The sequence below is a fragment of the Ptychodera flava genome, chromosome 18 (assembly GCF_041260155.1).
Source record: "Ptychodera flava strain L36383 chromosome 18, AS_Pfla_20210202, whole genome shotgun sequence".
Taxonomy (NCBI): Eukaryota; Metazoa; Hemichordata; class Enteropneusta; family Ptychoderidae; genus Ptychodera; species Ptychodera flava.
The window spans coordinates 1421962-1441065 of NC_091945.1; the positions used below are offsets into that span (position 1 = coordinate 1421962).

Here is a 19104-nt window from a genome sequence, read left to right on the forward strand (position 1 = left end):
AAAGGGCTGTGTCACACCTTGACGATTAGACAGCGTATGCCGACTCAACATTTCTCTAAAATGCTTGCTGAACTAACAATGTACTTTTCAATTTTGGGCATATACATAGCATATTCATAACATACTCATAGGTTAAAAATACATTTTGGGTAGACAATTATCTCGATGTATTTCGATTTATGAGTAACTTACAAGTAATGTGTGTGAACTTGTGTCAATGAGCGCATAACCTACCTACAACTTACGGCCCTCGTGTGCGGGATGTATGAGCCATACGCTGGCATACGTCGAAAAGTTTTGTGCATGCTCAAAAGTTTTCAACGACCTCGCCATACTACGACATTTTCCAGCGTGCTTCAGCGTGCTCTTAACTTATGCAAAACTTACCCATGACATATTTGACATACGCCCAGTCTATTTGCCAAATTTTTCATACGTTGGCATAACACAGGCTAAATCATCAAGGTGCTACGGGGTCATAACATTGGAAGATTCTTTAATTAAAGGACACCGTAAACAAGAAATTTGCATCCTTTTCTCCTATGAGATTTGAGATTCATCTGTACCGAACAAATAATTGAAGTGTAAATGTCAGAATCTGATACTGAAAAGAAACCATGAAAACTAACCAGTGAAAGAATCAATTCTTGCTCCTGTTGAGTGTGGATGGATGCCAACACTGCACCGTTTAAGTTACAGAAATTCCTGGCATTCTGCCAACTCATTCGATTTGCACTTTCAGTATTGGTTACATAGTAACACTTTCCACCATAGTAATACCATTCAAGGTCTCCTCCACATCCAGTAGCTGTAACGTGATTGGACAAAGCTAGAGTAAGCTGATTGGATAAAACTTGAGCCTGCAATGGTATCTAACAGTCAAGAATAGATTTAGGGTCTATAGAAAATTCTGTCATGATGATACCATGTTACTATCAGAAATAAATATTCTTTAAAGCTGATGCAAATATCTCATCAAGAAGAAAGCACTTTAAAGTAATTGATAAACATCTTTCACATCTAAACTTTAAACATTTTTGCTTTAATTTATTAAAATAACAAAACTATCTACTTCATGTATTATCTTTCATATACACGACGAAAGTCGGGGACAAAAGTAAAAAATTTCAGTTTATATGAACAAATCCCATCAGTTTGATGGATATTTGAAATTCAACATGCCTGCCATTTTCTACATAAAACCCAGCAAATATAGATAAAAAGCTCTGAGAATTCAAGCGGGATCCATTGCAGGCACTATGGAACTAACTTTCATTTTTCCCAAAGACCATGAAGTGAAACATGAAGCATTATATGATAACTTACACCTAGTTGCTGTAGGTATCGGCACTTGTGAGACAGGAGTCTGACCTGACGGAGAAAATGTACATAAAATTAACATTAACCACTGTAAGAGCAATGAGAAAACATTATACACTGTAAAACAGTATAACCCTTAAAGCGCCGCGTCGGTTTATAAACCGACATGGCATTCTCGCTCTCAGCGCCACGTCGGTATATAAACCGACAGTGTTTGCGTTCTATGCTTATGCCTAACTTAGCTATGCATTGCCGAACTCAGCCAGAAGGAGGGTATTCCTGACCCTTTGAACCCAGTTTAGTACCATATAAGGACTAAAATAATGACATCATGCAGCCTAACAATCGAAAATTCCAGTAATTTATGCGAACTTTCTTTGAAAGAGGTCAGCGGTTTTCATGAATATTTAATCAGGTCTGCAGTTTCACCCGTACGCGGATACGGCCATAGTGCATTGAACGAAACACGTACGTACGTTTTGAAAGCTTTACCATGCCGTAGACACGGAAGACAACTATATTATGCCAAGCTACTGCCCCTTGGGTGATAGAAATGACAGATTTTACAGTTTTTTTGAGAGTATTTTACGGAAAAATGACGCGATTTGCTGACCAAATTGATCGCGATAGTGAACTTCGAACGTATCGGCGGCCAAGATGGCAGCACTGTGTGATGCCGAACTCTCGACATGGAACCCGAGGTTAAGGTTTTCGAAGTCCAAAACATGCCAGATTGAGAAATTTGTAAGGATTTGGTTAAATCGAAGTGTATTTTGTCGATTTTCAAGCGTTGGACTGCCAATAAGCTCCTTTAAACTGTTGATATTTGACCTCCGGCCGGCCTGGAGCGAGACGGCCATGACAGTCGACCCGGTTTGTAAATGAAATGTAGTTATTCCGAACTGTTGACATTGCGAGACATTTCCAACGTGTTACGCTTTATTTTTAACTGAAATAAACTGGACATGAAACTTTTTCCTCGATACTTATTGGTTTCATTCCATTTTGTGGCGGATTTTGTGGCGTGCTTGTCAATATACGTGATCAAACTTGGCGAACGGATTGACTAGTACGTATGTATGGTAGTACGAGTCCTTGACTCGATAAGCAACAGATAGTAACACACGCATACGTGAATTAAACTAATGTAAGTTGGGTCAAACACCAAAATTAATCGATAAAAAGGTCACTGAAATGTGTTTTTGTCTTCAACTCTTCATTATAATTATACTGGCGGTTCAAACTATACAGAGGCAGTTGAATATGCCCTATAGTTGTGTGCATGTGTTGCACAATAGTTACCCCTCCATGTACAATATGGAACCTTGTTGTCTCTGTGTATGCAAATTAATTGTTTGTGTTTACAGGCAAACAAGACTATAATTGATTTCTTCCAACTTTGAAGACAGATTTTAAATAACAACAACAAGAAATCATATGATAGATAGTAAACTGATGACAAAATGGATATGTACACTGAATTTTTCTCTGGAAAATCATTTCCACTAGAAGAAATAAAATATGTAAACAAGCAAACAAACAAACAAACAAACAAATACAATAGACAAGTAAAAGACAATGCTTAGGCAATGCAATCATGCCGATGCTCCATACACAGTAGTTGTCAATCTACATTTAGTGTACTGCATGTATAATATTATTTGTATTTTGTAGAGATGCATTTGCACAGGAAGCATTTGTGTTATTTTGAAAGACACTAATTGTTTTTGTTTGTTTTTGTTTATTATTTACGTTTGATGTTACATGATGCTGAAATCACATACCTGAAGTTGTGTCTTTCGATAACACGAAAATTCTATTCAAGTTTGAAGGCCGTTGATGAATTTTATACATTTTTAGAAACTTTTAATCATTTTCAGTGAATTTTGAACAAAAAACGAGCATTTTAGCCCAATTTTACACCTTCAATGTGTAAAATGAAACTTTTCATTGTCATAGAGAGCTTCTTCATATCCTGAGCTTTGGAAATAATAATGGGTTGTTAGGGTTTCTCATCACAGAAAATGAACTGCACCAGTCTAAAAAAGCATAACCATGTTGAGAAAAGCGTAACATGTTGAGAAGTTGGGTTCAAAAAGTCCTTGGCCTGGCAGTTGCATTGCATAGAAAGTCTATGGCACTTTAAGTATTAAGTCAGTGATCATAAACAGTTTTCATGCAAAATATCTCTTTACCGGTACTGTTCATTCAACTTTATTACACTCTAAAATCATCAAATAAATATTGTATGTACTTGTTTATAAATTTAGACTGTCTACATTTTACCTCTAAGTTGTCTTTTCATTCATTACCTTTGTGTATTTTACATATCCAGTTCGCGGTTTTATCACAGCGTTGATCATCCCAATTCTTGGTGGCATGGAAAAACATCATGACACACTTAGCATTAGATCCTCCATTGGGTTGTCCATTACCCCAGTCAATGAAATTCACTGGTGTTCTGTCACTCCATACAAAACCTGTAACAGACATGAAAACCCATCCTTTTATACGGTACATGTAAACTAGTGTCACTTTACGTGTCCTTCACACAAAACATTGACAATTAAAGTTGCAAGCAGCATTGGCGGGGCCCAATGGTTGCCATAGTTTCAGGTGTTTACTTTGATGATACTATGTGCAAAATTTGAGTTTTAAATGGTCTTTTGGTTCTTAAAGAAGAATTCTGAACATTTCATGGTTATTGTAGGTTTCGTTGGTAAGGCCAAAAAAAAAAAAAGTTTGTTTCTCATCCTAGTCATCTTGCAAAAATGATGCGGTGACGCGGTTTTTTTTTTTGCTGCTACTTTTTTTTTTATTCAACCATCAACAACAACGCGCTTACAACATGAGAACATAGGAATGCATATGCAGAGATAAATGCACAGCAAATTTTTAGCATATCAACAGTGCTGCTTTTAACTATTAGTGCAGAATGCAGTTTTGATTGCTTTCAATGACATAGTGTACAGTTCTGAATGGAATGTTACAGCACTGTGTGATGTTCAATGTTCTGTCTAGTTCAGTTTTGTATATTATAAAATATTTGTGTTGCTTTGGTATGATCTGAACGGTTTAATTTGTTCTTAGTATTTTGGGTTTTTTTCATTTTTTTTCCGTTCCCTCTTGAGATGCAAAAAAAAAAGGTTGGCGCGGCGGGTCTACATTGACGCGCGCGGGCATGTGAAGAAACAAACTATTTATTTTTTTTGGCCTAATCGTAGGTTTTCACAAAACCAAATGGCTGCCAACTACATCCAATCCTTCCTTTCAATGCTTTTGCAAACTTGATAGTGCTCACACTAAGGATGACATGAGTAAAATTTTAGTTCGATCGTTTTGTTGGTTCTGGAGAATAAGATTTTTAAAGATTAAATTGGCATTTTGCAAAAATCCAATATGGCGGCCAAACCACGTGACCGATGCAAATGCCTTTCACGAACTTGAAAGAGCTAACACTAAAGATGACATGAGTATTTCAGTTCAATCGGTGAGTTGGTTCAGGAGAAGATTTTTGGATAGTATCAAAGGTTTTCGCAAAAACTAATATGGCTGCCAAAGCATGTGACCAATTGAAATGTTTTCCCAAACTTCAAAATGCTAACACTAAGAATAATGTGAGTCAAATTTCAGCTCAAACAGTGCATTGGTTCTGGAGAAGATTTTTAAAGATTAAATTGATATTTTTTGAAAATCCAATATGGCGGTCAAACCACGTGACCGATCCATATGCCTTTCACAAACTTGAAAGTACTTACACTAATGATAATGAGCAAAATTTCAGTTCAAATGGTGTGATGGTTCTTGAGATTCGCTAGTAATCGTAGGTTTTTTACCAAAAAAAACAATATCATGCCACCGAACCATGTGAGCGATGAAAATATGATTTTCGTTAACGTGAAAGCAGTTACACAAGTGAAATTTCAAAGTAAATGGTGCGTTGGTTCCGGAAAAGAAGATTTTTAAAGATAACATTGGGATTTTTGCAAAATCCAATATGGTGGCCAAACCACATGACCGATCTATATAAATTTCACAAACTTGAAAGTGCTCACACAAAGGATGATATGAGTAAAATTTCAGTTCAATTGGTGTGTTGGTTCAAAAATCCAATATGGCGGTCATGGTCACGTGACTGCGCACGATTTTATTAGCAAATTTCAAAAACCTAAGCCATGCTTGCTGTACATCAAATTTCAAATCGATCAGACCCCTAGGTAATCAGGAGAAGCCACTTTAAGATTTTGGGAAAATCAATGGGGACTCAGGTCATGTGAACAATCGAAATTTGTATACCCAGGTGCATGAGTACTCATGTCTACCTATTAGCCCTGCAATTTTGAGAAGTTTGCATCAAGCGGTTTCTGAGTTCTAGGTGAGCAAAAAAGTTATGGTTGAAGAACATGAAGAGGAAGAAGAAGAAGAATGATTGAATACAAAAACAATAGAGGCCCAGCCAATAGGCTGGGCCCCGAATAATTTCTATCAATAATATTTTGTATGTCAACTGTTAGTTCTAGTTCTACTCGCAAATGCATGTGAAATCATCTGCTGTTTACCATGTAAACACAGTGTCAGTGTCTCTATTATAAAGTGTAAAATATTCTGTTACTGTTTAAATCTGAATTCTATTCCCGACCAAAATCCTCTTTATACTAAGTTGTATTTATTTCAGATGGTTTTAATTAATTTGACATAAATGTCATCTACACATGCATAGGTTGAGTTGTCAACCTCAACACTTGTATCTCAACATGCTTTGGAGAGTCAAACAAAACAAGAATGACAAAAGTAAATAAGGTCTCAAACTTTAGGTGCTGGAGGGCAACTTTAGGAACAGGCTTAGCAGAGAAATGTTTCAACACAGTCCTTCATGGTTTCAGCAGGTCTGCCAGTATGTATCAGGAATGACAATGACAGGAAATGACTTAAGGTAAGTGGAGTAGCCTGTTTCAGTCACTGCCACCACTTCTACACATAATAGGTACACTGCATACAAATAGGTTAGAGATTACAGAATTTCCAACTCAGATGTATGGGCTGTTTTAGTTACTGTCACCATTTGCAGGATTTCCCCATGTTTCTTACCTCATTTGCATATTTTTGACACTGACATGTTCATTTGAACTACATCATATCTCAACCCCTGCATCTACCTGTACACCAAATACTGTGATGATAGGAGTGGCTGTTTGGGAGCTTTTGCGTGTGACGGACATACATCCGCACATATACATGCATACATACACACATATACAGACACCACCAACTGACCATATAAGCTCTTTTTGGTATTTATATACATACCAAATATGAGCTAAAAACTGCAGCTGACACTGAATATCAAAAATACCAAAAAGAAATTCATCAACAGCTGAGTACATCAGCCCTCTGACAGTAAATAGTTTTCATGCTATCAAATGATTACAGACTGGCAAGCTATAAGTTATGATAACTGAATTTCTGTCCAGTGTTTGTCAACACAGGATGTCATTGTGAATCACACTTACCGCCATCTTCATCCACTTGATTGAGACCAATCCAGTATCCATTGGCCCAGTCACTGAAACAATAATATCCATCACATAGTCATAGCGACCTTCAAGTTGTCACTCTGATATGTTGTCTCAATGGTTCCGCTGCCGCATAAATAAGACGCACGGTGCTCTACAGACCTCTGAGTACGCCCAAGAGATCATGTGATGGCGGTACAAACAAACTCATGTATACAAACGCATAGAAATACATGTATTTCTGTGTGCATATATGCACGTTGTGTTGTTTGTACCATGTTCTCTTCAATTTCCCACTTTAAACTACAACATGTCCTGTATATCAACCGGAATGAAATCACTGTAGAAAAGTCCTTATATGCTGATACTATTCTGTGAGCTAGTAACACAAAGATTGCTATTACTTAGCATTTTCCACAATATTAATTATTGATTATAACATTTAGAAACATGTAAAAGTATAAAGCAGTCAATTTTAGCTCTTAACTCTTCTTTATTGTTGTTCTTGAACATTTTTTCACAGACTATAACATGATATGATATCTAAAATCCATGGAAGTATAGCTTACTTGATACCAGAGTTGAGCACCAAGTACTGTGATTGGGCAGCGCTGTGTAAACTAGCCAAATCAGCTCCTCTGTTTCTACAATCTGTCAACGCTTCATCCCATGTTTTACGGTTTTCTTCGGAGTCTTGGGTCACAATCTACAAAACATGTACTATAATGATGTACTCACTGCTACATATTGGTGACGAGTCAGTTTTATTTGGTGTCCATTGTGCAAAACAGTAATCTATAATTTGATTAAAACTGATAGTTGCTGGTAAAAGGCTACTAATTTCGAACAATCAGTATAACACAGCTGTACATGTACCAACAACAGAAAATATTACCTCAAAATCTTTATCAAATCAGTGTAGGGGAAACAAATCTTGATAAAATGAAATCTTGCTCCAAAATATTTGACAATAACTTAAAAATTAAATCAATTCATCTTAGATCATGACACCAATATCACTGCATGAAAGCTGAATTTCATTTATGGCATTATCAAATTCATTTCAAATGAAATTGTCTTATGTGTGCCAGGACCACACAGGCATGAGTTAATAACTAATTTATTTGAAAAAGACTGCAAGGCCTATTAGCATTTCTTAGGCTTGATGCTTGAGAACAGAATTTTAAGCTTTAAAATTTCTGTGGTTGATCATATATTAACCCTGTCACCACCATGGGTTTAGTCCACATCCCTTGTTACCAATGACAGTTGTGGAACCTTTACAGAGCATTGAGGGGTGAAAAGGTTAAAGGTCTGGTGAAATGGTCCCGATCGTGTGACTGAATATCTTCCAGGGGGTCAATACTATTACACTCGCAACAGAATTGCAACCTAAAAGTACGCGCAAGTGTTAATTTTTTGATATTTCTACGCGCGGCTTTCATGGGGTCATTTTGCAACACTCAGGTCACGCTCATAGCAGGGATAATGGTTGGCCGTCTGTGACGTCACAGTGTGTTCATTTACATCGAATAGCGGTCCAACGCCGCCTTATCTCTGCCCGGTATCCGCTAACAAAACACTGTTCGCGCTGCCCATTTGCCACGTTCGCCAATGCGAATCGAAATCCGAAGTGGCAAAAAAAAATCGATCCTAATTCGCCACAGCGGCGAAACTGATTTTTGTTTAAAAATATGGTAAAATAAAGAAAAAACGTGGGTTTTTTAGTCTTTTGTTTAATCTGCGCTTCTCTCTCGGCGATTCGCAAAAACTGTGTCTACTTCCGTATTATTGCGTTCTTTCTGTCGTACGTATTTGCAATCGAGCCAAGTCTCGCGAGAGATTTGACGTCATTTAGTCTAGTGTACAGCATGCATAAATGGCTCTCGCGAGAATTGAAACTTAGACACACGACGCAATCGACCCTCGCGATAAATTTGACGTCATTTTGTCTAGTGTACAGCGGGCATAGGAACGCTCGCTCGCGAGAATTGAAACTTTTGCTATACATAGCAGACATACGCATTTTAATCGAGGCAACAAGGTTCGGTGTTGCAGTTGATTTACATTGCGGTCTAGATGTTCTGTGTTGTGCATTTTAATCCGGTATTCAACATTCCATGTTGCGGTCGATTTGCATCGCGGTCCTCGTGGTCCGGTATTCCCCGTTGTTCTTCATTTTAATCGCCGTCCCAACGACGCGTTCCGTGTTGCTGTCGATTTGTATCATGGAGGACTCTACCTCCACGATTTGTATCGCGATCTCTACGTTCCGTGTTGTTGTTCGTTTTAATGGTAGTCTCAACATTCAGTGTTGCTGTTCATGCAGCTGATTTGCATCGTGGTCCCAACCTTCTGTGTTGTGGTTGTAGTGCATTTTAATCACGGTCCCATTTACGTTTTAAGTTACTGTCGATTTGCATTGCGGTCCCGACGTTCCGTGTTGTAGACAAGTGCATTTTAATGGCAGTCACAACATTCAGTGTTGGTGTACACGCTGTTGATTTGCATTGCGGTCCCAACCTTCTGTGTAGCGAGTAGCGAGGCAGGCTCAGCCGAGGGACCGTGGCCGATCGTACGAACCAGCAGAGACAAGCACATTATGGTTCAAACACTCAACACTTGACGGGAACTTGAAAAAGTTTACAGTTGAGCCGTTCATGTTCTTGCCGCTGTCACAGCCACCAAAAGAACAACGTTCTCCCATATGAAGGAGGACACTGTCCTGATCATGTAAGCGGAAACCTAGAAGTTACCCCCCGTAGGGAGCTTACGGAGGTGTGAAATACTTTACTTCCCGTTATGAGATACGGCGTCGGCGAAACTTCGGAAAGCCGAAAAAAGTCGACTGGAGAGGCTCGGGGGACACGCCCACATTGCATTTTTCTTTTGCCATATTTCATAATCACGCGTGCTAAACGAAAAAAGAAATGAATGAACTGTTTATAGACCATCAACTGTATTTCTGTGATTTTGCAACATGGGCATTTCACCAGACCTTTAAGGGATGATGCTTTTATGCCTGTAAATCATTTTAAAATAATTCTGAAATTTTTGAAACTGACCAGGAAGCAGTTTTCATTGTATCCAACCCATCCATCACTACATCCAATAGAAGAATGCGTTGTTGGCACAAATGGTGGCGGAAGTGTAAAACCAGGTTTCAATTTTTCACAGATATATGGCTGCACAATATTGCATGTCATTACACTCCATAGACCTCCTGTTGTACTTCCTGTACTCAAAGCAACACAGTCTCCATTGCGAGTATCTATGTGTAGTAGAGAAGATTTGAATTCAACTGACGACGTTTGTGTATCATCTTACCACAAACATTTACAACAATTACAACTCACAGTACTGGTATTCAAATAACTTTTTATAACGACGACTTGTGTTTCAAATTGAATTGTGACATTGAGAATTATGAAGTGCCAAGTCAGCAATGGGAAATATACAACATATCTTAAATAATGAAATTAGAAACTTGATAAAAAAGATTGTTTGGGTTTTATCTCTGGAGTTAGATGACAGACATGTGGCAATGTAATGAAAAGTTTGTCTTATCTACATCAGCTCAATTGGTAATTTTTCATATTTCTGTCATCCATGAAGTTTATGTTTATCAGTTCTATTGCAGGGCTTGAAAATTTTTTTTCCAGTTCACTTGTCCGTCGGACAAGTTGATTTTCGATTTCACTTGTCCTCACAAAAATTTTACTTGTCCTCCATTTGTAATAATCAGGACCAAAATACTTGCGGCGAATTTCGTAGCGGCTTTCAGGGCTTTCTTATTTTGGTAATTTTCGCCGATGTTGACGCCGATTTTTCTCAAAAGTTCACATTGAGTCATTGCAGTAGCCCTGCGTATGGTCTGTGTGTTCCCGGCGTTATATGGCCTCCACCACAAGAGGCCGTATAACGCCGGGAACACACAGACCTGTACGCAGGGCTAACATTGAAGGTACATATAATACATCGGCTTCCCGTGTTTGGCAAGCATAAATGCCGTCGTAAAAAGATTGGTCAGTTTCTGTCGCTGGTCGTCGTCATTCGGTTTACGCATTGCGAGTGCATGCGATCAGGGTGTTGGCAAGTGAAACCATATCGGGCTCAGTGGGACCCACAAAATTTCCACAATCATTTTCCCCGTCACGATCTCATCTGTGATGCGCCAAACAGTCCAAATGCGGTTGACTAAACTCGTGAGACCTTATCGATTCAACGCGAAACATGTCGCATCCGTCAAGAAAAGCATTTCGCTTGGTTTGGCAATGGTGGGGTATTTGAGACACGACGTACAGAACAGTTTGGAACCGTCATATTTCAACCAAGGCCACTTTACTTTCCATTTCAGGAGATAACATCTATGGCGTTTTTCCTCATCATAACGCTTATGTTTAGATCTTTTGTCAGAAACATCGTTCTAATCATCACATTGAGTCGTCGATTCTCAGATGATCCCACTCACGCTGGCCCTCGTGGCGCCGTCGTAAATCATCACAACGTCATTTCTCAGAGTTACACAATGCCCATTGTCGTAAACTACGCGCCTCTTTATGGTAACAGCTTTGCTTGATTTTTGCGTAGGTCTGCTGAGCGGAAATTACGCTCTGGCTCGTGAAAATGCACAATGCCTTGTTTGCGTTAGTGGAAATATTACCGTAAAATACTCATATTTACAGCGATCACTCCACAAACTATCTGCCAAAAATGTTCGTCTACCTCGCGAGGCTGCCTAAATGATTTTGAAGTACTGCACGGTCGATCGCCGATAAGCAATATGATTGGGTTTTGCAATTTTTTACCTAATTTGTTGGGGCGGAGCAGTCAGCACACAACAAAGAAATGCTGTTTACGCCAAATTTTAAGCGACTTTTTTAATTGGACGATGAAACAATTTCATGTCGATCATCGAAAAATTGCAACACTGTGTGAGTCGGCAGTGAATCTCAGAAGAACGTCACAATTGCATCTAAAAAAAGTCAGTGATTGACATTTATTTTGTGTGAACGACAACGCAAATCGGGCGACACGTGCACAAACCGCAACTTAGGTTCGCGTTGAGTGGGCCAGAAGTTGTATAAACCACTTGAAACAACTTGTCCGGCGGGCAACCAGATTGTATTTTTGACTTGCCCGAATGTAAATTTCACTAATTGTCCTGGGCATCGGGCGATAGGAATTGTCAAGCCCTAGTATTGCAAGTTGCTTGTAATGCCTTCCAGTATTACCGGTATTTCTGAACAATATTCAGGTAGATATGTCCATGTGACTGTTGAGTTATGCTTTCACATGATCATTATCAGAGATAATTTTACGATATGAGCACTGAACTATCATTGACAATTGTTGATTCAAGACGAACAACTTCACCAGGAACAACAAATTCAGCAATGACAAGATAAAACTTCAACCAGACAGGGAGATTGTATCTGACCTGGTTGATTGATGGCCCAGTTGGTGTATGTGACTTGTTGTCCATCTTCCCATGTATATGTACCAAGATCACCCAGGTCATTCAATCCAGTCCAATATGACCACGATTCTGTCATCTGCATCAACTTGGAACTCAGGAAAGATTGTTCCACACTGAAAATTTTATTCATGAGAGAGCTGTCATTTCTATTTGGATATTAATTCTGTTATCTTGTGTGGTTAAGTAACAGAAAGTTCCCAATAAGGAATTTTGAATAAGTGATACATCCAACCAATTAGGAATAACCTGAAATGCAATTCATTGACTGGCAGGTTATTTCCTCACAGTCTCCTGGACGATACGTCATATTTGCTAAATTTGGAATTATTTGAGCTTTGCCTGATAAAACAGTTGTTAAAGCACAGCTAAAAATTATCATAGCTGATTGCTCTGATTATGAAATCCATGATGAGAACAAGGTGATACCAAATACAGAAGATGTATTCGGATCACTAGGTAAGATTGATGTCAGTGAGTGACATAGAAGCTCACCATTTGTTGATACAAAATTTGACAAAGGAATTTTCTTTCATTGAATGATATCCTTAAATTGACAAGTGACACTCCATAACTGATGCAAAGTCATCATACTGGTCAGAAGATTCAGAAATGATCTGCTTTGCAATGGGTGCTCTATTGTATTTCATTGACACATTAGCTAATAAAGAATTGGTAGGTACTTAACACATGTACACCATTAAAAGTGAATGAACAATTCTAAACTTAACTTACTGGTCATTTACAAACACTAAGTGAATAACTACTGACACCTACTTGTCATTGATTGACACTAGATGACCACCCGATGTTGTGCAATCCCTCTGCGAAGCACTCCATCCACGTTGCGCCAGGAACTCAAATTTGTAACAGGAAGTGTGGAAACCAAACCATCCCTGTTAGGAAATCAAAATTCACACGTAATGCTGATAGTGCTTACTTCATAGTAACATAACACTTAGCACTGGGTCAGAAACAACACCATCCCTCTTGACAGTTTAACATTAAGGATAATGCATTAATTGCTCACTTAAAATTCATGAAGTGTTAACACTAGTTTAACATTACCCTACACTAATTTAAGATTGCACTCTTTCATATGAATGGGAAACTTTATATATATATGTGTCTGTCACTAGTATTTTCAGCAAATTACTGAATTTCACAACAGTGCAATTTTGTATATGTTAACAATACTAAATTCTTTCTAATAAGCACATGAGGATCTTTTTAATATTCTGTTTGCTTGCTGAGTAACTTGGCAGTATATCTTTCAAAATCCACAGTTAATTTTTCCAAAAGTGGTTAGGAGCATACATACAAGGTCACATCCAAATAACATAGGGCCTGTCGTTGGTGGGAGTACTTGCTTTGGTTTCTTGCAGATTGATCTGAGTTCAGTATAACATGGCCCATCATTCCAATAACCAGCTCGGTATCCCTGCAGAGAAACAAAACTATTACATAATGGATTTCACAGGGCAGTTTAATTCACATAAATCTATTAGAATTGTCTAGAATTTCAAAAAATGAAACAATACAATCATCTTATTTCTTTTGACTTTACTTGTACTAAAATATCATGATGGGAAGCAGTATTACAAAGTACTGGTACACGTGTGGAGTCTGCGGATCAGTTACTGTGTGAATGGATTCTTATGCCCTACCAAGCAGTGATCAAAAGTCCTATCTACAGCGAAGGGATTCGATGGTCAAAATGCCTGAACTAAATATACGTGTTAACTCACAACCCATACACAAGTCAATATACGTGTTAACACACAACCCATACACCAGTCAGTCCACATGTTAACACACAACCCATACACCAGTCAGTCCATATGTTAATTTAAACACAACCCATACACCAGTACTTACATCAGTCCATGTTAATACACTACCCATACACCAGTCAATCCACATGGTTAACACCTGACCCATACACCAGTACTTACATCAGTCCACATGTTAACACACAACTCCAGTCTTCCCTGATAATTGTTTGGTTCACCATTCTTCCAGTTTGTCAGAGTGACCTTTGACCTGTCTGTCCATTCAAAGTGAGACTGGCCAAGTGGATCATGTAAACCAATCCAAACTCTCCCAGATTCTGTGAATGAAGTTAACCAGTCCTTAATCAGTGCCTAATATTAAAGGGCCAGTAATGCTAACTTTTGATAATTTTTTTAATGTCAACCATAATTCCTTGTTCTACTCTCCAAAGCATATACAGTGTTCAGCTTGAAAACTCAGCCCGTATGTGTGTAAACTGCACTGTAATTGCTGAAAAGTGACTTCTGGTCAGGACTAGAATTCAAATATAAACAATAACATTGCACTTTACACATATAGATGCTAAGTTGACAAGCCAAATAGTGGGTGTTTCAACATTCTTTAGGGAGTCGAATAAGAAGTTGCAAGTGATGTATAAAATAAAAATAATGAAAAAAAATCACCAAAAGTTAGCATTAAGGCCCTTTAAGCTGTCAAACATTTGTGCATGGTGCATTTACAAAAGCTAATTTTAACAAATTTTAGAAAATGAAAACAGAAGATAAACATCTTGATGCTTTCTAGAAAGTTGACTGTGTCAATCTTACTGTACTGTACATATAAATAAGAGACTCGCTTTCTAATATTTTCCTACTGATTTCTTGATGGTGTAATTAATTCTCACTTAATCAGCTCATTCTTGTGACACATTTTCTTCAGAAAAATTGCTATGATTAATATTTTTGTGGTGTGTCAAACTCAATAATTTATGAGGCAGGATGAAACTGAGTAGTGATTTTGAAGAGACCAACAGTTTGATTGGTGAATTTGGAAGAGACCAACATTTTGATTGGTGAATTTTGAAGAGACTAACATTGTGATTATATCAGTGATGTTTTATCTATATGTGTGCAAACATCGCCGCTCGGTCTACCAGAGAGAGAGAGAGAGAGAGAGAGAGAGAGAATCAAAATAGTTCAGTATTTTATTTTGGTACAACATCATTTGCTTATGGATTTCTATATGTTTGAATTAAAATTGACAAAAAATTGAACAAGGTTTCCTGACAGTTCAGTAGACTTTAGCAGAAATTCCTTCAGTCTTGTAGATATTATATAGTTACGTATAGTTACTTAACCCTTTCACCACCACGGTTTGTCCCAAATCCATGTTTTCTATGGTAAAGTTGGACCTGTACACGGGGAACTGGGGGTGAAACGGTTAAAGACCTTTTAAATAGTTCAGGAACATTTTTATGTTATTCATTTCAGAAACAAACACATGAAATATTGTACTCTGCTTGATATGACAAGTACTTTATACGTTGATAAAAATAAACGATGTTTGTGCTGAGCAAGGGTACATTGTATTGTCTTTGTGAACTTTACTACACTTTCAAGTATGTTCACGGTATGGATTGATTATATTTCATCAGATTTCACTGACACTGCGTGATTTACTTATCTTGTACTCGTGAGATTTGCCAACAGTTGTTTTGACATTCTGTCATACTACATAAGGTCAGGGTTTTAGGTTCATGTCAACTTTCTGTTTGGACAGTGTAGCAAGTGATTGATGAGCTGATTATTCTATAAACACCTGCAACATACTTCGATATTTTGAGTTTTAAGATTGACACTGAATCAATAGATTTGGGGTATCCTCTACAGTGTTGGCTCACAAAGGTAAATGCTATTCTACATTGATTCATGTGCTGGGATCAGATTGTCACTATTCCTTCAAGATTGATCCAAGTTTTGATCAAATTCCTGAAGAGATTTTGAGTGTAAAAATAGTGTACAGACCAGCATTGAGTTAATTAAACCATATTATTTCAAGATCCTGAAAATTGCTGGTAGAGTAAAGATGCTAAATTAAGTGATCCTGCAGTTTAGTGGTCAGAATGAAATGTCCGATGCATGGAAAATTCTCTATTTAGCTCTGGTATACAAAATGATGGTTTGACATTGAGACCGGGCCATGACCTCAAGAATTGGAAAGCCTCATTGCATAGATTCTAGGAGAAAAATTACCACTTATTGTTCATAAAAGAGCATGTACTGCATCTACTGCATTAACGTTTAGTTTTCAAACTCAATATTCAGTACCATATGCAAGTGTTAACTGAGTCACTCTGAGTGCATGGTGGGGAATTGTTCGGGTCATACTGTGCCATAAAACACAATACACTTGTTCAAAAGCTTGATATCAAAAACTCTGAAGAGTACACTGTGATTCATATGTTAGAGTGGAGACAGGGAGGGGTTCAGGCACCCTATAAAAGTCAAACTAACAATACTTGGCTGTATTTCAACAATGCTTTGTATAAACATGATACCATACTGACATACAGGTTATCTAGGGTTAACTGGTGGAAAGTATCGGTTGATATACCAATCAAAGTTATCAGATACATGCAATAAAAATTTGTCTGCTGTAAATCAATTTGTTTCATGCAAACAAACCTCCCCCTAAAGTAAACACGTCATAAGTTCAGAAATTACAGAGCTTACAGCAATATTAATGATCATGATAACTACGACCAATAAGGTTTTTGGACTATCCATCAGCTACATTGGACCCTTTTTAAATTGCATATTATATATTACAGCCCAAACATGGGAATATGTGCCCGAGGGTAGATGACCATTTACCCAACGTAAGGAAGGCAAATGCTCTCCTGCCTCAAGGGTACATACTGTAGTCCCTTGTTGGACAATTATGATTTTATCACATGCCTTTCTCACATAATTTTCACCACAAATATTTGGGTTTACATACAAATGTTAACCATATGGCATTTGCTTTGTTTCTGTTAGACAAAAATCTGTTGAAAAATAGAAACAATTTTGAAATTCATCATCGAACAGTGCATTGATATATTTAAATTACAGTTATTCCACTTATTGAATTTTTACGCATAATTTTGTAAAAACGGTATTTTATATTTAAAACATGTAACTTTAAAAATTTTAAATCCTGAAATTGTCAAGTTGAAAATAGTTCTGGTTCACTTTCAGTCAAGTGGTGACTATGCGGCCCATGGCGTAATCAATAAGTTACCATTGAATCCTATGGAGCATGCGACATTCGACATACCAGTACATGGTACAAGGCATGCAATAAACATGTATCTTAAACGTGTTGCTTGTATGAATGTACACAGTACTTTTGTAGTTAGCTTCCATGAACACAGTTACATTTGTACCTGAAGTTATTATTCTTTCACATCAGTGATAAATCCTGACAGATAAAAAATCTCAAAATCCATCAAAATACTGTCATCTGTGGAATATGGCATAATTAATGCATGATAACTTCATTCTTTTATCACATTTACTGACACATTGCCCACTACGCCTACATCGGACAAAAATATGTAAATGCTTGAATCATTCTGCAATTCTGTTTTGCTTTAGCTCGATCTTAATCCTTCGACCCTACAAATATTGTTGAATGTTGTAAAGCACAAGCTTTAAATCTTAACTTTTAAGAACCTTTCAACTTTCATAAATTTTCATTATGAGAGCTATTTTATTCCCTTATACAGTTGTACGCTTGACAATACAATCTTTTTAAAAAGTGTTAAATGACACTTACCAGTATTCTTTGTGCAGAGGCGAAATTCCCCATCATGGCCGTAACCTGTGCTGTATCCGACATAGTTGATTGTCATTGGATTAGGGTCAGTCCAGGTCATGAAGGCTTCACCTCCCTCTTTTCCCACCGTGATTGTTCCATCCACAAATGTAATCCAGAAACCTCGGAATTCGGAACCAGAAAGAATCTGAGGAGTGGAAACTTCCTCTTCATGTCCACAATCGAGACAACGTCTGATGACAGACTTCGTGTTGTGCCATCCACCGATGACTATCTCATACTGATCATTGACATAGTAGTTGAACTCAGAGAGTGCTATATGAACATCGCTGTTTGCTCTGACTTCAAACATTATTCGTTCATTCTTCAGTGGACCCGGCACATATGTGTATTCGTAATCTGTTGTGGTCCGGTTTGAATGCCACTGGTCACATGCTGTACAAATGGACAAGTGTCATCTTAATTTTCAGGTAGTAATGTAACCACAGTCACTTGGTATACAGTGATAGCAGACTTTCATATCTGCTTGTTGGAATTTTGATCTAAAAGAAATTACTCTAACTCTGAAATAATTTTACTGACAATCATCACATGGCAAGACCACACAATTCTGCGACCATGGCAAGCTGTAGTATTATGTTAAATTATCTGAGAGAGTTTGTGTTAATTTATCATGAAAACACCCTCAAATGAGCACTGATTACCAGTACTACATGTGGAGGATATGGAGGATGTTGTTAAAGAGCATTCATGATTTTTTGGACAATGAAGTTAAGGTACGGTAGTACTTGCCTAAAAATTGAAAGATTTAAAAAGTATTGCTTAAACTTTCCATAAGGACATTTTAAATAATTTCCTTCAAAATCAAGAATAGGGTCCCTATGCAGAATGGCCGCCACCCTTTCATTAATGCAATGGGGTAAAAATATTAAATGTTTGATTTGAACAAAAATAATAGGTTTCAAAAAGGAGTGCCCACATGAGCTAGACCAAGTAGATATTGTAAAAGTTTAAATGTCCAAATATCTGTCCCTGAGGACCATTCTACTTTCAGACAGTCAAAGTAATATTTCAGTGAATGATATTTTCAAATAAAACTGAATCAGCTGATGTTTGGGATATTATCGACGAAAAATGATGTAATTTTGAATTCTCACATAAAATTAACTTTCTCAAATACTACATGTAATACAATCAATAATA

General features: G+C 37.5%; 1 protein-coding gene across 1 annotated transcript in view; it reads right to left on the minus strand.

Moving 5' to 3' along the window:
- Nucleotides 1-19104, minus strand: part of LOC139117974 (C-type mannose receptor 2-like) — a 76025-nt gene that overhangs the window by 15168 nt on the left and 41753 nt on the right. Inside the window, exons 22-32 of the mRNA XM_070681235.1 lie at nt 17902-18336; nt 14265-14419; nt 13631-13750; nt 13087-13205; nt 12274-12425; nt 9899-10104; nt 7403-7539; nt 6831-6883; nt 3633-3800; nt 1327-1371; nt 630-808 (exon numbers count right to left, since the gene is read on the minus strand). Coding sequence (XP_070537336.1) covers nt 630-808; nt 1327-1371; nt 3633-3800; nt 6831-6883; nt 7403-7539; nt 9899-10104; nt 12274-12425; nt 13087-13205; nt 13631-13750; nt 14265-14419; nt 17902-18336 — 1769 coding nt within the window. The remainder of the gene's footprint in view (nt 1-629; nt 809-1326; nt 1372-3632; nt 3801-6830; nt 6884-7402; nt 7540-9898; nt 10105-12273; nt 12426-13086; nt 13206-13630; nt 13751-14264; nt 14420-17901; nt 18337-19104) is intronic.